At 41.3% G+C, this 21,441-nt stretch overlaps 1 protein-coding gene across 1 annotated transcript in view; it reads left to right on the top strand.

Annotated features, from left to right (window-relative positions):
- Positions 1-953: 953 nt before the first annotated feature.
- kcnh2b (potassium voltage-gated channel, subfamily H (eag-related), member 2b) overlaps positions 954-21,441 on the top strand; it is a 220,332-nt gene continuing 199,844 nt past the window's right edge. The window contains exon 1 of the mRNA XM_032551180.1: positions 954-3,186. Within this exon, the coding sequence (XP_032407071.1) occupies positions 3,111-3,186 (76 nt within the window). The 5' untranslated portion in view covers positions 954-3,110. The remainder of the gene's footprint in view (positions 3,187-21,441) is intronic.

Here is a 21,441-nt window from a genome sequence, read left to right as displayed (position 1 = left end):
GTAAATAGAACCACATTTCTCAACTGACTTTTAGTGAGAAACAAAATTTGGAGAACCCAAATCTACTCTGATGTAAATTATTAAACCTCCCTTGAGCTAGAAAGCATTTTTAAAGAGCTGGTGAGCCAAATCCTGTTATTTCTCAGAATTGTTTCAATATTTTTCTTTATTTCTTTTTCATCTGCGTTAGAATGAATTTTACAAACTGGACACATTTTCTTTAGTAATGGGAAAAACTCTAGATTTTGAATGGACAATGATTTCAACTTTTCTTTATTACAAAAAGATTACTTCTTCAATTGAAATTGTTTGCCTAGCATGTTGTTGAGAAGTGTGAAAACAAACAAACTTTTTTTGTAATTTTTAGATGTATTTTTTTTTTTGGCCCGTGGATACTTTTGAATTTCTTTTGGCCCACATGACAAAGTTTGGACATCACAGTCCTGTGTTGTTGTAGCATCATTGCAAGTTGCTTTTTAGTTTATTATTTAATATCCATCACCAAACTTAATTCTTTATTTTATTTCGGACTTTAACTCCAACCTCATCGCAAGCAGTGGAAGCTCAACCAACTTTCTGATTAATTCAGATAATTATTGAGCACTGATATTCTGTGCGTAGAAAATTTCATCCCTTAATTCATTGAGTGATGAGTAAGAAAAAAAAGTCAATGACAGTGTCTTCATGACAAATGTAAATGGGGGGAAAAAAGTAAATTTCACACTGTTGATCCCAGTATACACACATTATAGAAACAGTGACGACATACTGTGTGCTTCAAAGTTGTCACCACCTGATATTTGACAAAATGGCCGTCATGTCCCTGGTTTGAACCTAGATCTGTTTTAGAAGATCTAGGTTCAAAGAGAGACTTTAGCAATAAATAAAAACAAAACCCATAATTTCTCTTTCTGTGTCATTGTTTTTTTTTTATAGTCTTTAAAAGGCCAAGAACAAAATACACCAGTCGCCTGTCTGAGTCCCACTTTTTTTGTCCATTCAGGTTCAACACAATCTGCTGTTTTTGTTCTCCACTTATGAAAGTTGGCAGCTTTAAGAATTTTTATGTGGATAGTGAAAAGTAGCAAGAGCACATCAAGGATCTGTGGGGACCGTTACTCATGTGTGCAGACGGTGTGAACAAAAAACAAGCGTTACAACCTTGGATCCGTCCATTCTTTGAAAATAAACCATATTTTTTCTTTTCCTCCTCGTTTTCTCTCTCCTCCTCCATCCTTCCCTCCCTGCTTTTCTCCTTTCCTGACTAAATAAGGCAGTTGGAAGGAGGGGAAGCTGTCCAGCCGACTCCCGCTGGTTTTTCGCCGCTCGCTGTAACAGGATCACCGACTGATGCATTTTTAATACGCACCAAAATGTCACACTTTGATGGATGGTCTTTCTGCCTGGCAGCAGTTCGTCACGTCCCGCCAGTCCTTCCGAGTCCGATCACAGGAGTGAAAACGGAACAAACAAAAGGAATAGACTAAGATACGGTCTGTGTGGGAGTTAACATCTCAGTCAGATTCAGGATGCACTGAAGGGAAAGCAGAACCGTTTCATTCTGTCAATGCGCCTCATCTAAACGCACAGCAATAATTTCCCACTTTACTTGAACGCATCATCTCCAGCGTGACGGAAGGGGGGAACCCCGGCGGTGTGACGTAGCTCAGCAGGCTGAGTGGTGAATCCCCGTCCAGCCCCCGATGAAAGCAGGTGAAAGCCGCGCCGCACAAAACCCGCAATAAAACCACAAAAAAAAAAAAAAAATCTGGCGCAACGGAGAAGGAGACGCTTCGTTTTTGCGCAGGTGCTTTATCCTTTTCTCTCATTTTCGTGAAAGATAAAAACCTTTTTGTTGTTTTTTCCCCCTCTACATTTGAGAGCATGCATGGCACAGAGCGGAGCAGGGCAGTACAATAGAGGGGAGAAACCGGGGAGGTGGCTTGTGCGTAAACTGCACGTTTTGCGGCTTTAAGAATGAAGGCAGGTGGCGCTGCGGAACACCTGGTAACGTCAGGCGTCCGTCTCCAACCTGCTGCTGCGGGTGGTGGAGGAGGAATCCGTCCTATCTGATCTGCCTGGCAGCTGCGCCAACCCGGGCCTTCAGTCCCACCTGAGCGGGCTTCAGATCCGGCCTCTTTTCTATCATTCCAAAGCTGCATAATGACACGCGAAGGAGGTTATTTTTAAACTATTCAAATGAATTCCTGTTGTGTTGTTTTGGGGCCTAAGATGTTACCAGGACAGCTGAGCGCGCGCGTGGCTTCCTGTCCATCACCATAGGTGTGTGGTGGCTCCGCTTCGATGCGCAAAGGGTTAAAAAAAGAGGCGCAGCTAGACACCAGGGGAGTTGAAGTCATCCGGCAGCGCGCACAGCGAGGAGGAGGAGAGATCCACTGAACACCTTCTAAAACACACACACACACACATATATACACACACCCCCACACACACCCCCACACACACACATGCAGGACGATTCAAGCTGTCGACCTGCTCGCAGCTGTTTTCCTTTAATGATCACTCCGCTCTTTTCCCCCCCCTCTGCTGCCAAACACCAGGAGCTTCAGAGGTAAAACAAAGAGAAGAAATAGGAGGTGGAGTGAGTGAGGGAGTGAGAGAGAAATAAATAGAAACGCGCAGCCCAGCGCCTCCAACTATGGCTCCAACGGTGATCATCAGAGAACTCGCCCAGTCCGCCTCCAAGCAGCGGGCTGACGCGCAGGATGAGCGCCGCGCTGCGCTCCTCCGGGTGTGAGAGAAGCATCGGCGGACCAGAGACGGACAGCCGCCCCGCTCCCGGCCTGGAGGCTGGAAGCCGCTCGATCCTCCGCGCGTCACAGCGCGCCTTCTTTCCAGAACTCTCAGATTTTTTTAAAATTATATATATATTTATTTTTTTTTACTCCCAAAACATTCAGGAGTCAGTGCCCACCTGAACACCCGGGAAACTTTGCCTCCCTTCTCCTCCCATCCAGATCGGCTGCCGGTGTGGAGGGGAGCGCAGTGAGCATCGTGCGCTCAGCGGGGCTTGAAGAGCCAAACTCGGTGTGATCTTATCCAAAGAACCCGGAAAGTCTTTAAAAGTCCCGGCGGCCACCGCTGCGAAGATGCCGGTCCGGAGGGGCCATGTGGCCCCGCAGAACACCTTCCTGGATACTATCATCAGGAAATTTGACAGTCAAAGTAAGAGCAGAGTTTATGTTTCCTTCTTCTTTTTATTCCTTCACGAAAACACAGAGCTAATAATTTATTTGTTTCAACATGCTGTTGTCTGATAGCGGCTCTGATGAGGCTCCACTGGAGAGAAATCACTGATGAATATAAAGATTGATATTAACGTGTTAAAAAAAGTAATAAACAACATAAAAATCACTTTTCCTTTAGAGCTGATAACTATTTAAAATGATTGTAGCGCAAATACATTTAATTAATAGTAAATAAAGTAAGTGAATTCATGAATAAGAACAGAAAAATCCTGATTTTTATATGTAAAACGGTTTTCACAATAATTGCACCTTGAATTCCAAACAGATCTATTCAGTTGATGTGTTGATCAGGTTCCTTTTGCTGTTCAGTGGCTGATAGAGCCTCATGTTGAGCTCTTTCCCCACAGCCAACTTTACAATGGATTAAAACAGGTGTGTGTGTGTGGGGGGGGATGCGCAGGGGTGTACGTGTGTGTCTGTCTGAGCTTAAGCAGAAATCCTCTGGGTGCGTGGCTGCTTCTCTTCAGCCCTCTGGACCCTTGTTGTCTCGTGTTTACTTGATCCCAGTAGTTTACGTTCGGCTTCTCTGGATGAAAAGCTCATTTCCGGTAACTGATTTATTCCAGCTCACTTGGTAAACTTTATTGCTTTCAGTTTTCCGCCCTGACGCGTTGAAGTCTTCTGGACTGCCTGCGGGTTTCCCTTCCTCAACATTCCCACTTTGCTCCACAGTTTTAGCTGCAGCTCATGTAAAGCATCAGTTGAGTAACTGTCTTTGTTGTGCTGCTTAATAATCTTTTCTATTGTGGCAACATATATGTGACCTTGTTTAGTTTGTTTCAATCAGCCAACTTTTAACTGCAGACTCGTCTGCAAATTTGGATTTGTTCATGGAAATGTTTCAGAATGACATGTTGCATATATTTCCCTGCACTCGTTATTAAAAAAAAAAACTTTCTACTACTTAGTTTAATCTTTTTTGTGGTTCTTGGACTGATAAAAATAAACTTTTAGAATTTTAAATTCATGTAATATTTAACAGAGAGTTAAAAAGACAGAAGACACTTAAAGAACTTATTTCAATTTCAACCTAATTTTACTGACTCTGATAAGTTATTTATATTTACTTACTTTAAAATTTGTTACTGTGTTGCTTTGACTCCCTTGCAATAACTAATATGTTAAAAACAAGTAAAGCACTTTTAAAATGCTTATGAGACACTATGACAACAAAATTCAATTTAAGGTTAAAGTTATCAAAATTAATAGTTTGCAACTGGAATACTTTAATACTTAATGAGTAATATTCTTCTCTCGGGTTCCATTATTCTTTCATTGCAGATCACAGATCAGTTTGACTGGATGGAGCCGCTTGTCCTACATTCATCTCAACAGTTTTTTATCAGGGCAAAATGAAAAGCAAGAAACATCTTGAATTGGCTCAGCAAGGTTGCATTTATTGTGAATTTTCTTGAATTTACTTAGGGTCAAAATTACACATAATTGCCGAATATATATACATTCCACCATCGTATATTTGGGTAAATGTCCCCAAGTTGCCAAGACATTTATTGTGTTCCAGAATCGAGATTTGATGTGTCTGAGATCATCGTTCTGTAGGAACATCCATCTGGATCTCATGATATGAAGTTGAAATTCTCTCTCCATTGTTCCAACCAATAGAATCAATGACTAATTTTTACTGGTGGCAAAACATCCCCACATCATGATGCTACCACTACCATGTTTGATAGCAGAAACATGGCTTTTAGGTTTGACTGCTGTCCAAACAGCTCAATATTTATTGCACTGACTTTGACTAGTCCACATCAGCACATTTGACCTTAAAGAGTTGATTTTACTTTCTTTTCACGTTGATAATGTTTCTCAATTAGATAAAGTGACACTGGTGTTTCCAGCATTATTTTTTTTACCCTGATGGTCACTGTTTGGGTCAGGTGGCTGAAACCTTAAAAAAGTTTGGTTTTCCATTGGGACAGCAGCAGGCAAACGTTAAACTCTTGGAGTGAGGCGCAGCTCCTCAGAGCTGCAGCTTCCAAGCTTCTGAGCCTCTGAGCTTCTGTTCCCCCCTTCAGACTAGCCAGCAGCAATTAGCAAACACCTGGTGGAACTTTGCATCAGCTGAGCTCTTTGTAGGAGCTACTTGACAGTAAAAAGCTGTTAAAAAATGCCGCTAAAGGGCTAATAGAGGAGCCGTGTTGTGATCACTTCCTGAAGGTGGAGTTTCAGAAAGAGCAGGAGTTTCTTAAAGAGACAGTGGCCCAATTTTAAGGCATTAAATTCTGAAGTTACATTTCTGTTAAGTCATATTTGATGTATAGGGCATTTTTATAACAACTGAAGGTAACATATTTGCTTGATAGCATCATTTTATCGCACAATGTGTCTGGAAGGTGCACATTTTAAAATGTTATTAATTTAAAAGATCTAAATTAATAGAAAATTCATGTAACAATGAATGCATAAAACACTATTGCTGCATATGCCTGAGAAAGACAAAGAATATGGTAATTTAACTTGATTTACTGTATTTGAGCTGAGAAATTACACAAAAATATAACACTTTGATATTTTGTTTTGTCTTAGTTTAATTCTTATGTAAAAAAAACGCAAAGGAAAAAATGTTGAATGAGTCCAAATATCCTAAGAAGCCATTTTTCAGACAGTATTCAGATGATGATGTTCAGTGTTTAGTATCAGTTTTGACCCGAAGCTGCGGCTGCGTGTCATGTTACTGTCTTTACTGATAGTTAAAGAAGCAATCTGCTGAACATTAAAATGCTACCGGGCACAGATTCAATTATTTCTGCCTCATTAATTGGATGAAACGCGTTTAAGTAAAAGACTTTTTTTTTTTTTTACGTATTTTTTTTCTTTGCCCTGACAAAAAGATCTGTAAGCTCCAGTTGGAGACAATCAGGATTGGGGGAAGCTGTTTTTCCGAGCTGCTTACTTTGCAGAACGTCCCTGGAGGTGTGGAGTTAAAGGTCGTCTCCGTTTCGGCGTACACAGGTGTTGCCCCTCCTCACGTTCCTGCGGCGTGGATGCAAATCATTCATGTTGTTTCCATCTCTGGACGTGTGAGCGGACTGTGAACGTGCCGGAGCGGGCCCCAAAGGCACGATTCCTCCATTAGCTCAGCTCATGCAGAAGATGAGGTCAATGAGGGCGGCGGCGTGAGGGAGGAGAAAGTGAAGCGTGCGCATCAATAAAAGCACATCTAATACAAGTTTTCATGGGCAGGGTCAACGGTGTCAGGGTCCTTGGATTAAATGTGCGTGATTTGACTGGGACATCTCTAGAAGGAGCCTCTTTTGTGACTGTGGCTGTACTCTAGCAGCTCAGTGGTTGAGCTGTTTAGATTCGGAAGCAATAAGGTGACGTCTCCCTGCGTTAATCAAAGACTCGGCTGCCGAAAAGCTTTCAACAAGGCGTCACAAGTGTCGAGCGTTCCTTCAGAGCTGCTGCATGAGTGCAGTCAAGTTGAATAATTCACATTAATCCTGCTGTGTTAATATTTCCTTCATACTGAGCGTGGATAGCTCTGCAAAGGTGAACATTTTCTGCTGCTCACCGGAACACTGCGGAGCCACTGAACTGTGATCAGATTTTCAGCAAGAAGGTTTCTCTGTAACAGGTTATTGCTTATTGAGAGCGCCACATTTAATACATCCTGGCCCCAGAAAGAATATTTTGGGGAAAAATAGACAAAACTAATCGATGTGACTTGAGGCAAGTTATGACACCCCAGTCAGTATCCCAGGTCTAGCCTGGTCATTGCCTTCTTGCTTCATTCAACCTGATTTTAGCCTCCCTTCATTGCTCTGTTTGGGAGTTTTCCCATTGGCTTGAATTCCTCCTGTAGATTTTCTACCAGGCCAATCAACAGCCAGAAGGAGAAGTTGTGAATGATGACACAGATTTTCTGCGCTGCTTTAGAGTTGTTGTCTGCCTGTAGTTTTAACAATGGCAGTGGAGGAAGTGAACAAAGCTGTTCTGTCCGTGTTGGCTACGCCTCCAAATATGGAATTAACATTAACAGTCGCCTCGTTCTGATTGGCTCTTCTCTCTTCGCAGTGGAGGATGGTTGTTTACAGTGCGGGTGACTTCTGATTAGCTTCATAGCGTTGAGTTGAACTAGCACATTAAATACGTCACAGACAAACATTAGCGATTGGGGAAAGTTTAAAACTTCAACATAGCCCACTCCTCCAGGAAGCAATCGTTTCGCAATAGTCGAGACCCTCTGTATGAAGAGAAGTGTAGAACAATTTTCTGGTTTTCACCAGCCTAGCCCCGGTCGTCACTGTTGCCTAAATGTCACCTCAATGTCCGTCGTTCAGGGCTTGACCCACAGCAGGCAACAACACTCTCTCCCCATTCAGTTCCTAAGAAACTTGTGTGATGAGGCGACCATCGCTTGCCGTTGCTCCATGGGTCAAATCTCTATGAAGAGATTTGAATACACATATCTGGGTATTCAAATCTCTTCACAGTGTCAAGGTGGAGGTCCTGCAATTCTGAGGTCATTGTTCTCAACCACAAAAAGATGGACTGTTCTATCAACAGGCAATGTCTGAGAAGGTCAAGTATTTAGTTGCTCTTGAGTTATGGCAGAACGGAGTGAAACACCAACAGGCTTCATCTGCTGTAGTGCAGGTGTTCGCTCTGTAACGGACAAAGAACTGAGCCATGGAGACTAGAAGAAGACATAAACTAACCTGGCTAGAAACGACTTAAATGACATTTAAAACTAGATTAAAATCTGCTGCCAAAATTATCACGTCATTTTGTGTAACCTTCTCAAGGAAAATATTTTCATCACTCAAACCATAGCTTAATGTTACTTAAAGGTCCAGTGGAGTTTTTCATCGTTTCCAAATGAGACAAAAAAAAAGTAACTTAAATGTCAAGTTTTTAATTAGAGCATGGTTAGAGTGTAAAGCCGGCTGAGTGTTTTAACAGGAGGCTGTGCTGCTGAACGTGTGCCGATTCAATTCCTCTCAGGAAGAGATATACGATGGACTTTAAAGGTCCTTTCTCTCAGTGATCACTCACTTTCCAGGCAGATGGCTCATCGAGGAGCAATGAGCTGCACAGAAATAAACAAGAAGCACAACTATCCCCTGGTCTGAATCGTATCTATTTCTAACTAAAAGGAAAAAAAAAAAGTCAGGAAGTAGAGCTTCCAGACTGAAGCTTATTTATTGATTCCCATATCAATGTTGTGGATCTAGTCATGGTTCAGGTAACAAGACTTTCCAACAAATGTATTTTTAATGCATTGCACTACAGCCTCTACATGTTGGACTATGTGTTGATGCTGTGGTGAAGTCTGTCGGCGCACACAGAGAGACGCTCACTGCTTTAACCCTAAACCTCTACAGATGTCTCTGTGTAGATCGTACGCTTAAGGTTGATTGGTAAAATTGATTGGCAACCAGTTAAATTGATTTTGGGGGTGTTGTTAGTGTGTCTTTTTGTTGGCTCTGTGATGAGTTGGTCAACCTGCCACCATATTTCCTTTATCGAATGGATTCCACTCCCAATGAGACCCTCGGTGTGAAAGGGGAGCACAGGAAATGAGGAAGTGCCTCCTTAGAGGAAAAATGATCGTGGCAATAACAAAAAACCCACAGCACATCACCAACTAAAAAGTTAATGTGATAGTTCAGAAAACATCTGTGGTCCAAACGGTCATGTAGCATTTATCCAACTTTTACAGCACTGATGTGAGGCGTGTCATAATTCTGATGCAGTAAATCCGGACGAATGGACGGCTCAAAATAATAATAAAGAAATTATGAAAGAGGAATGTGTTGGTGAAGCGCATTACAACACAATCCTACCACTGTCGGTTTTGACTTCACATCCAAACAGACTTCTTTACATAAGTTGCAGTCAACAGTTGTGTTTCCATTACAAATGTGTGCAAAACGTTGTTAATATCCCAATAATGTTGAAAAACACAATTTCGGAGTTGAGGTGCTGCACCCATTATATAAGAAACGCAATTAAAATCACACATAATTAAGTTTGTTCATGTGATAAGTTATTAAAACTATGCAGTGCCATCATCCTCCCACTACTTCCTGTCATCATCTTCTTCGTGGTTTCCGCCAGTGGCAACATCCAGCTGCCACAGTTGCGACAGATTCATGTGAGGCAAAGAAAAAGTTTTTATTGCAGTTTTGTGAACCAATTCTGATACGCCCCCCAAAAAAAGGAAACACATCATCCTAGTGCCAAAACTTTCTATGGAAATATGAGCTTTTTAAAAACTGGCCTGTTTCCATTCAGCAAATTTATTTTAGAAATGTTAAATTGCGCAACAAAATGACTCAGCAATTAATTCAGCCCAACAGGTTGAATTAATTAATACTTGTGATCTGCTCAATTCTCAACCCTATTTAAAATGTATGGACTAGGCTCTATGGTCCCTGGCAGGAAACTAACCAGCCAACTAGACTAGATGAGGCTTAGTGTTTTTTCCTTTGGGGTGGATGAAGATCTCCTGCTGGAATACACAGATGAGAGTTTTTTTTTTTTTAGAGTATGTGTTTAAGTGGTGACAGGTTAGTGTGTGAATCTCTCTCATACTTCTCCTGCTTGTCGTTGTGTGATGACCACGGTGCCGGTCCTCAGGCCCAACACGGCCCAAACACTCCTGATCAGATTTCATTGACTAACCTCCTGCTCCGCTGTGACCAGAGGCCAGGCTCTGTGTTGCTCCCCGGTGCTGCTGTATTCTGGGGCGTCGCTCGCCGAGGGTGTGCCATTTGTTTGAACGCGTGCTCGTTTGAAAGCAGGCCTGACGCAGAATGCATAATGCATGTGGGTTGTACGTGTTTACTTCTGGTAGTTTTTGGTTTGGTCCGGGTTCTCCGCGATGAAAACAACAATGGATGTAATTAGAGATCACTGCTTGAAAGCCAAAACTGGCTGGAGAAGGACAGGAATAGCCTTGCACGTTTCCAGCTCAGCATTGTATATGTTCTATAGACTGACCTGAGAGCGTCTCTGTTTACTGTCCACCGATCCTCTGTGCAGGTATCCCTCCCTCTCTGCTCACTGTACTGCAATCCTGAAGTCTGAAACCTATGCCACTCTATACTGATTAGGCCGTCTCTGCGCCGGATTTAGCAACTCGTCCGTCCTCAGGGGGGGAGATGCAAGGATCTTTCGGGGTTGTGTCTTGTTGCCTTGTTCGCTGCTCCTCAGAGAAAGCCTTTGCCCAATTACAAGCCTCGAAGTCGCCTTCCTCTAGAGACGATGCTATCATTCTGCAGCTGAAGTGCAAATACTTTATCGCCATAGCAACTGCCCCGCTGCTTCTCCACCGACGCACCCGCCCACCCACCTGCGCACGCACACGCACACACACGCATACATGCACAGGAAACAGTAGGAAAAGGTAGAGGTGTAATGTTTCTTCGGCAGCTCCAGGTGATTTGACTTTCTTTAGAGATCCATCTCTGTATTGAATAGTCTCCCTGCAAACCCGTGTCCCTGGGCTGCAGCTGAGCGACCTTTTTCACAGCGCAAATATTGGCCTGTCACTGCTGGGGAGGCAAAGGTGAAGCAAATTTAGTTAACAATGGCTCAGCTCCATTAGAAACACCCATTAGCCACGACAGTGAGCAAGACTGTGCAATCTTTTAAAGTCTGGTTCAGCTGCTGCACCGACAGACAAAGTTAAAAAGGAAGAGCCACGTACATGGAGTCTGATTTGAAAAAGTAATCATGGTGGCTGGAATGACGTACATCTTGTTGATGTTGTTTAGTTCTTGAAAAGTTAATCCAGCTCATCTAAACTCAGATTTGAGTTCTTTCTTGAAAGGAAGTATTCATAATTCTCCAGCTTGGTAGTGATTATGCTGTGAAATTATGAATACATGACTATGGATGGGGGTGATGGTGGTAGATGTTTCCCTGCACCCAGTGGGTTGCCGGTTTGATTCCCTCTGTTGTTGTCCTTCACCCGATCTGACACGACCATCTCAGGAAGACTGTGCTGTTTCTCAAAATATACAATCGTTTGGAAAACTGATGCAGAAGTATAACTTTAAAAGATGCTCAACATTCCTAATTTTATTTAATTATTTTTGTGTCGGAGTTCTTTTGAAAATACTACTAAATTCTCCTAATATTGTGGCTCAATGTTGTATGATTTTATTCTCACATTATGATTTTTTCTTGTAATATTATGACTGTTCTTGAAATTATTCTTATTTATTGATTTATCTATTTATTTATTTTTGGTCGGGTCCAAATATTCCATTATACCAATTCACTGATGATGGCAGTGGCATGTTTTTCAGTACGCAGCACCCTGTTGTTCCTATTGTTTGCTTATTTCAAAAGGAACAATAGACATAATATGACACTAATCCATAAAGGCTAGTTCCTCAAAGTACAATCAATAGAAATACAATATATTACAGTGCAATACAATCTTCTTCCAAAAAAGGAGAATAATCGTAAGAATGAACAAATAGCTTTTTTAAAAAAAATCTGAAACATACATATCAAGTTACAAATTTACAAAGAATAAAAAGTTGTATCTCCTACACCCACTACTGTCTGGTTTAAACTGATGGTAGAGAGCAGATGAATAGAAAACCTGCAAGGATTGTTAGAAATCTTAATTTTGCTGTCATCATTCCAGTAGAGGACTCATGGTGATGAGTTGATCTAGAATCCAAGGTACAAAGTACAAAGAATGTCAGTTGTTGTCTTTCCAGAGACGTTTGAATTGTGATTGAGATCCTGGAGACCATTGGCTGGTTACTGAGCACAACAACAAGAGAATCCCATTGGTTTCCCATCTTGCAGTTTGAACAAGATCTGAATTCTAATGTTTCAGGGGAAAAAAAACTAACATCAACAGAGAACACCATGATAAGCCTATTGGTGTACGGACTCAATCAATTTATCATAGTTTCATCATTCCCTCTGCCGATCATGCGTGTCAGACAGGCAATCCTCCACTTGTTGGAGGCTGGTTCATACATTAATAGGAAAAGAGCCCTGATGTTCTCAGTGGTGAGATAAAAATCCTCTCTTTGCTTCTGGAACTGCTGCCCAGTGCCTGCAGATGCTCCACACATCCACAGCAACATACGGTTTGCATGCATGGATGAGGTTCTGATGAGGCACTAGAGGTTTAACAACTCTGACACAGACCAAATTATCACAACATGACCATCCCACAAGTCAAATGATAGAGCAAAACCTTTGGCCGAAAGACGTCAGAAGTAGCATCTCACTACTGTGGAGTGAACTCCGGTAAGAGGGTCCTGTCTGGTGGTTAGCTTTATTTCTCCGCTCCATCTGTTTCATCCAGAGGGTGTAAACACAGTAATATAGCCACTCTGCTGCTGGAGTCAGGAGTGAGTCAGTGCCTCAAGATTGCACTTTGCTGGTGTGAAATCGGTTCCTCTCACCGCCTTGTCTTCTTCCCTCCTCTCCTGTTCATACACTCACGCCCACGCGTGCCATGGAAGGGCCACTCTGGAGAACACGCGCACCGTACCCGAGCACGCTGGTGTACTTGTAAACTCATGGAGCCTGTAAACACTCTTTGGCTGCTCTTTGTCTCATCTGACAACATGCTTTCTGTCTGGCCCTCATCTCTCACTTCTCCGTGCTCCCAGAGCCCAGCAGATGCCCACCGAGCTGCCATGCCAGGCTGCCTTCTGAGCCTCCGTTGGCATGAACGGAGGCAGGGTAAGGTGTGAGTTAGCGCTTCTGTAACCAAGAAAGAGAAGAATATTTCCTTATTCTAAAACAACAACAAAACAAAAAAGTCAACCAGCATATTTTCCCTTTCTGTCGTCAGCTCATTAAATTGGAGTTCAGATGTACATAGACACGTCAGGATTCATTGCACTGAAACGAGCTTTAAATTGAACAAATGTTTCTTTGCCAGCCTAACATTGGACAGCTTTCTTGAGCCTTCTGGCTGGCAGCCACTGTCGGCTCGAAACTTTTTCTATCTTTATAACTTCTATTCTCCAAAGAGACAATCTGTAGACCATACTGTGGCAGAAAAAAACTTTGATCTCCAAAGAAGTTTTTAAGGAACTTTCTGCTGTAATTTGAAGGAGAAGAAAAAAAAAAGAAGAAAATGAGCACCATGTAACTGTTGGGGAACCCTAGAGACTCATTTAGGGTTAAGGTTTAGACCCTCAGCAAGCTTGTTAGAACCATTTCTTGTTATCAGAGATCTGGCAGATTGTTGGAAAGAGACCAAGTGACTCTTCCAACCTGGTCTCCATAATTGGCAATTCAGCCCCGCTGAGCGACTGCTTTGGAACCAGGTGCTTTTTTTACTTAATACTTAAAAAGCAATTTTATCTATTTCTCATTTGTATAGTTATGTAATTTTCAAGTCATTCATTTATTAAACTAGAACAGAAAGCAGTTATCAACGGGTTCCTAGTCTGACCAAGAGAGTCCGACTTACAGTACAGACCAAAAGTTTGGACACACCTTCTAATTCAATGGGTTTTCTTTATTTTTATGACTATTTATAAGGCAAGAAATCCCACTTATTAACCTGACAGGGCACACCTATGAAGTGAAAACCATTTCAGGTGACTACCTCTTGAAGCTCATCAAGAAAATGCAGAGTGTGTGCAAAGCAGTAATCACAGCAAAAGGTTGCTACTTTGAAGAAACTAGAATATAAGGGGTATTTTCAGTTGTTTTATACTTTTTTGTTTAGTGCATATTTCCACATGTGTTATTCATAGTTTTGATGCCTTCAGTGTGAATCTACAATGTCAATAGTCATGAAAATAAAGGAAACTCATTGAATTAAAAGGTGTGTCCAAACTTTTGGTCTGTACTGTATGGTTTAGGAATTATTAGCCAAAACACATTTTCCTTTGCAATAGCACCCTCTAGGTATTGAGGGGTATACATTTTTTATTTATTGTTTTATTGTTGTCAAAGTAGCTGTCAAGTTTCTCTACCGAACTGCAATGTCAGATTTTTTCCAGCATTTTCTGGTTCTTTTGCCAAAACCCTTTAGTGGAGAATGATAATAATGATAAAAGTTTAATGTCCAAACAATTACAATAGTGTTCCCTGCTCTGCTGGAGCAGACAAACAGATCTTGCACTGCCTCTTCTGCCCTCTCCATAGGCTTGGAACCCTAATTGGCGAGGCCAGAAAGATTTTTTTTTTTTTTGGTTAAAAGATCACTAAACATCTGAGAAAGGCCAAGGGGAAAATCTGGGTAACTGAAAACATAAAATTCTAGGTACAAACTAAACTGTTTAGGAATTTTGATTAGAGACATCACAAGATCTTGTCATATTAGTACAACAGCATTTCTCGTCTCTAGCCATTTCCAGGTCATCTGTAAGGTCCCGACATAGAATAGAGAGCTTTGCTCTGTCCACCAGTAGAATTGAAAGAGTTAATATGGGCTTGCAAACCCAGCTGCATGACCCGACATCACACATCGGCTCCGCAATTCAGCTTACAGGTTTGTATGGCGATCACTGAGGGACTATGATCTAAAATGGAACATAAATGAAGTCTCTTTGAGGATCTTCCATCTGCTGTCAGCCATTCTTCATCAGGTTAATAAAGTGTAATCTGTTTTTATTAACCTCTGTTATGAAGCTGAGTGAGTACATGTGTGATGAAGTAAGAAACTGGTTCTTGAGTTGCCATCTCGTTTTGACAGAAGCGATCAGTGCAGACTTCTCGGTGGTTCTAGCCAACAACACATCTCAGACTCTCAAGAAGCTTCCAGAACATTTACACCATTTACTGCATGTTGCAGCAGTTTGGGAGGAAAGAGTGACAGACACAATATGACTGATTTGGGAACACTGTGAGAACATTGCCACTGACTGGTGGTTACTTGCTAATGAAGGCAACTGCTTCCATGCTCTCTGTCAAAGTTTATCTAAAGGGCTATTTCACAGTTTTTTTTATGATTCTAGTCTGCATTTGACTTTCCTTTTGGAATATTCTATACTGATTTGGCATAAGTAATAAATAGCAACTGAACTCCAACATAAATACTCGTCTAACCTGAGCAGCAATATTCTACACCCATCACAGCATCTTCAAACCACAGCTTACTAGTGATCCACCGGTGGTGGTGTTTGGTTTTTCATTTGTGTTTGTTTTCTCATTGTTTTTTTTAGTCCCTTCTGGGTTTTCCTCATCAGTTCATATCTCTATGTTGTATTATGGTTAGGTCACGTCTACTCTCACCATATAAACTTCCTGGTTTTTACCGTTTTTATGGCACTACTCTGCTCATCCCACAGATTCTCCTGTATGTTTCCATGGTCTTATTGAACACGCTACTCCCTTAGTGTTCGGAGACAAGAACCACAGTGTGTAAAAAAAAAAAGGCTGAAGATACCTTGTTCTCCAGGACACCAAAGCTATATACAACTCCAACTTTAACAAGAGCTAAACCAAAGGTCTTTAATGTAGCTCACACTGGGCTGAGACGGTATGATCATCTAATAAACATGAGGATATTTGCTTCAGAAGATCAGTGGGTGGAAGACGGTCAGTGATTTGACTGAACATAAAGTCTTTAACAGAAAGAGGCCTCATCAGATTCTTATAAGACATTACTAAGAGCTTCTGATTCAGGGAGAATCATGATTGCTGTGGTAACCTTTCATTTACTGTAAGATAAAACTGAAACATGTAGACAAGTAAATGTGTGTGTGTGTGTGTGTGTGTGTATATATATATATATATATATATATATATATATATATATATATATATATATACTGTATATTATAATCATTCATTAGTTGTTCACAACTACTGAAATGTTATTTTTGACATTTTTAATCAAGCTGCATCTAAAACGTTTATATGAGAGAGTTAACTATTCTTCAGATTTATATTCTTCTTCTTCGCTGGACCTAACCTTTGTCCTTTTTGTACCTTCCTTTGATCCCCTGCCATTCCCATTCTCTGCCTCCACTGTGGCTGCTTTATTTTCAAACTTCTTTTCATTTGAACGACAGAAATTCAGACGTTGCACATCCACTATACAGCAAATATAAAAGCAGAAAAGCCTTAATAAAAATCTTTTGGTCTCCAAAGGAGAGGAGACTAAGCGCCATCACACCGTCACACTTTCAAACCCTGAAGCTGCAGCTGCTGAAATCTTTCTATGATGGATCGTTGATGTCATTATTTTAGTACATCAAGCCTAAACCTACAGTGCCTTGCAAAAATATCCATATGCTTTGAACTGTCTTTACATTTAGTGACACTACAGCTACACTCTCTTTACGTACAACTTTTTACTGGAGTCTTGTGTGATACGTTGACACGCAGTGGAGACTGGTCTTAAAGTGGAAAGAATTTTTTTTTTTTTTTATGATGAAAACTCTGATCTCTGTAAGTAAACACCAGGGCAGCCATTTGCCTTCAGAGGTCCAAGTCCACCCATGTGTCATTTTCTTTCTGTCATATATGGAGTTTTTATGGAGGACCAAAGTGCAGAGACGTGTTCAGGGCAGAAGCTTTTAACGACAAAACCTCAAGATTCCAGGCTGGATATCATTGATGGTGTCCTAATAGCGTGATTGACTTCAGTAAATGAAGGTTGCCCCTGGCGTCAAATTAGACACGTTGCTCATTGAAACGTGAACCTGTGCTGGTGTGACCTTTGCCCTTCTGGATTATGTATTGTGTGAATGTGAATCTTATACTGCATGTATAAGATTCTCTATGATGGCAATCAAGCAGAATCATTCCTCTATTGGCAGTTCAAAGAAAGATGCAGAACAAATATACTAGTGTTGTTATATCTTTCTTTCAACTGATGTGGTGCACTTTGATTTCTGATTAAGCTCATCAGCCTGAGCGCTCGGTCTACTGAGTAAAGCTGAGAGCATTCTAGTCCCATGTTATGAGAAATATGTCTAAAAAAAGCTGCCGATGACCCGACAGCACTTTCTACAAATGGGCCTTTGTGAAATTCGTCGTCTTAAACTCGAGAGCTGAATATTTGTGGCTGCGCAGTAACTGGGGGAGTGGGTGGGGAGGGGGCTCCCAATTTGTTTGCTGCTAATGTCACGTGTTGATGCCCACTCAGTGAGAGTTTTATCTCCCGTCACATCATCCGTTTTTAATTGGCTGTTCCTTTGGAAGAAGAAAAAGACGAGCTGCGATGATGAAAGCATCAAACACTGCCTCTGTGCTCTGTTGATTCCATGTTAAGATTAACCGGAGAGGGAAGACTGACGGCATCAGCAGCACGATGTCGGGTAACACTGAGGGACTGGAAGGCTGCTGGGTTGTATAGAAAAGAGAAGAAGATCAGATTCTTTCTCAGATCAGAAGACAAGAAGATACAAAGATTTTAATTCCCAACAAAATCACAGAAGATCTTTGAGAATATCCTGCTAATGGGTTGTTTGCTTCTGAGTCTGGCTTTCTGCATTATATCTTTTCTAGTCTCTAAGGTGTATAGTATTTAAAATGAGGCTCGCTATTCTATGCAGAACTATTCTGATAAACTTAAATGTTTCAGATCCATCAAGTCATCCATTGTCTGTATCCACTTCTACTTAAAGGGTTGCTTGGGAAAGCCAGTGCCGATCTCCAGTGATCGTCGGACAAGAGGTAGGGTACAGCACCACAGAGATACACAACCAGTAACTAAAATACTAATTATGTTTTCAGAGTGTGGAGGGAAGCTGGAGTACAAAGAGAAAACCTGGATGATGGTAAAACCAAAGAAAACCAACCAGCTTTCTGGGAAAGACCCTAGCCCAAAATTTCAACCCAGGACCCATCACCGTCTAGCTCCATGTGTGAGATCATCAAACTATTTTTAATATCAAAGATAACCTAGATAAATAGGCTATCATAGTAAAAGTTTTCATCTCCAAACTTTGACTTGTCCACTCCAAAACCTTCCGTATATCTGAGCCATTCAGAGGTTGATTCGCTATTGCTCCTTGGATCTTCATCCTTGTGCATAATCCAGGTGTGTTTGTGCTGAAGTCCACCAGCTGATGGCCAGACATTTTCCTTTACCATTTTCTTCTAGAGGGCAGAATTTATGTTTCCATCAATTACAACAAGTCGTCCAGCTGCTGAAGCAGCAATGCAGCCCGTAACATCACACTGTTAGGGGCTGCACTATCAGGTGTTTATACACCTGATAGTCCGGTAGACTCTGTTTGACTGGTGACCAAAGCTGCAACATTTGTTCCATTTTCAGCTGCTGCGGTTCGCCTTCGCACCTCACTGTGTCAAACAAACCAAACCCTTTGAAAAACCTATTTACCCCCTCGCCCTTCAGAACTTCTGAAGAAAATATCATGAAAACCTCTGAAGAAGGCACTGAGTGCAGCTTCCTTTGTCACAAAATGTGAACAGATATGGAGTGGCGTCAAATTTGAGCAGTCGAAGGATTTCTTGTCTCTAGTAAAAACGCTAGTGCTCGATTTGCGCCTTTCTTTTTGTTGTATTTTACGAGAATCCCTGCAGCCAGGCTGCTTCCTGCTTTTGGAGCGGTCTGTGATTCGCTTGGCGTTCACATATACATTCGAACCGCACCAGAGTTCACTTCAACTGAACCGGGGTTTGTAGTCTGCATCAAGATTCAATTGTGCATTCACTCCTCCCTAAATGAACCAAATTTTCTAGATAAACGAACTAAAGTTCAATTAAAGTGGACTAATCAAGACTGGTGTGAATGCAACTCTGACTATTGATTGTGGTAGGATTTTTTAAATTTTTTTTTATTTTGTGAAATACTTCAGCTTCACAACACAAATCTTCTGAAATTTGACATCTGTCCTTGGTATTTTTCACATCTGTGCTAATCTTTTTGCTACATAGTTATTGTCCAAAAGTCTCAAGCTCTGCATAGATCCATTCATACCCTGCTGCTGCATGCGCTGGCCTGGTGGCGACAAAATGAAGTAGCTCTCTGAAGGAGGAAATGCTCTTTTTTGTTGGAGACTCTTGAATATCCAGCCCTTTTTTATGGCAGACTTCATGGTAACACTGGAAAGTAATAATTTTGAGGATATCTGTCCCACTTTTACAGTCAGCTGTTGTTCAATTAGATTGATAGAGATAATTTGATAATTTTTCATATCTTCACCTGAACTGGTCAGGACTGTACTGAAAGAACGTTATCTGATTATTTGATGCAAAACCTCCCACAGTATTTATCAGCCACTGAGGGACAATGAAGGAACAGCTCTAAAGGACAGTGAGTTGAAGTATGATTAAGATATAAGACGTTTGAGTTATGAAGAATGAATTTCTTCTGCAGGTAAAATGACTGCTATCACTGAGGTATAAAGTTTTCATGCTTCCAAAACAGTGAAGTCGGTGGAATCTCAGAAGTTTCTGGCATCTCCCCGTATTATCCTGTCAGTCTGCGCTCAGCCTTTGCCTGTGCCTCTATTTGTCACTGTTTTATCTCCAGACAGCTGCCGTTTTCTTCTCATCCCATCATCCATCAAAAGGCCTCCACTCAAACTTCATCACCTCCCTCATTTACTCTCACTTTTTCTCTTTCTCTACTGTATTCTGTGGCTCCCGTCACCCAGCTCCACAGTGAGGGCCCAGGAAAGCTATGGCTAATGGACTGGAGGCCCCACCAGTCCCCGAGCGTCCTGAGGATTAGACCTCATTTACATAAATCTGCATAACCTCGTTAAGGCAGAGGAAGACACTGTGCACACTGTAGCCTGGGACACTTCAGAGCGAAACGGCCCATTAAGGATTGCAGTGATTATGGGATTATCACTCTTAACGACTGTTGTGGACTGAACTGGTTTGTGTTCTCAGAACGGCACCCCATTGCCTCACTGAGTCTGGAGCCTTGAGGAGGAAGACTTGTGATTGGAGCCAGCTGACCTTCAGATTGGTTTTGCAATGGATTTGTTCTCAGTTATTATCTTTTTCTGCAAGGACTCCTTCAACAAAGACACGGCAGAGATGATGGGTATTTAGGCATGTAATTAATAAGTGGAGAATAAATTAAGTTCTTTATGTGTACACATTATGACCAGTTTGGGAGGTTTAGGGTCTAATTGAATATTTGCAGCACATTTCACCGGCAAAGACGACATCACAAAGATGTGAGTTTAAAAATTTGTTGAAGGATAGACTGGACTGGGTGTGACGATGGGCTGACGGGGTGTGTGTGTGTGTGTGTGTGTGTGTGTATGTGGGGGGGCATTCTTCCGGAAACAGACTTTTCCGGAATTAATTTAGGGCCTCACACCTGATGGGACCAAGAACAAAGAGTGGATAGTTGGCTTGGGCGACAAACTGAAAATAACAGACACCGAAATTTATGATGATCATCGACATCATTTTGCCTGTCGGTATTTTCAGTGTCCAAGAAAAAGTAGGAAAAAAAACAGTCTTTTTTTTTTGGCTGTGTTTAGGTAGAGTAGGGCAGGGGGTCCCAGTCTTTTCTATGCCATGGTCTCCCAAAGAACATTGACCTCTGGACCTCGGCCTCTTTTGAAAAGTCACAGACAATGCTACAAAACATGTAAAGAAATATAAACTTATATATATATACTGTATATATATATCATAAATGTGACGTTATTTATTGTGTTGAAGCATCTCATCTTGATTTTCATACATTTTTCAACACTGCTTTTTTATTTCCTCTTATTTGTTCTAAAAATACCTCTATTAATTGTCGTTAATTTAATATTATACTTCTCCTATATAACATAACATTTGGATTTAAAAAAACATTTTTTTAATGTTTTTATCTGACACCTCTGCACATCTAGAGGATTTCTTTTTTACACATTGCTATAACTTAGTCACCTGTTATAGGTTCAAAGGTTTTTATGGAAACAGACAGGATTTTGTAATGTAATGTAATTTGGACGATGCTGGTTCACATGAGTTCTATCTACAGTTGTAATAAAAAATTTTGTTTTATTCCAATCCAGCAAAAAGCAACAACAAAAAAAAAACAACAGCAGACCTTATGTCGATTTGAAAAAAAGAAACGAAACAATAACACATACTTCTTTGACATGTTCTGCATCAGAGGTCCCTGACTGTAATTTCTCAGGATAAAAATACAGCTAAGCTCTGCAGCCTCGGCGTCTTTGTTTTGCTGAAGCCTCAGCTCTCCAGATGAAGTGCGGCACGTCTCCCCTGATAAGGAGCTGACACAGAAAGCTACCTGCCAGCAGGTATTTTT

Source organism: Xiphophorus hellerii, chromosome 21 (assembly GCF_003331165.1).
Source record: "Xiphophorus hellerii strain 12219 chromosome 21, Xiphophorus_hellerii-4.1, whole genome shotgun sequence".
NCBI lineage: Eukaryota > Metazoa > Chordata > Actinopteri > Cyprinodontiformes > Poeciliidae > Xiphophorus > Xiphophorus hellerii.
This window is presented reverse-complemented; position numbering and strand designations above follow the sequence as displayed.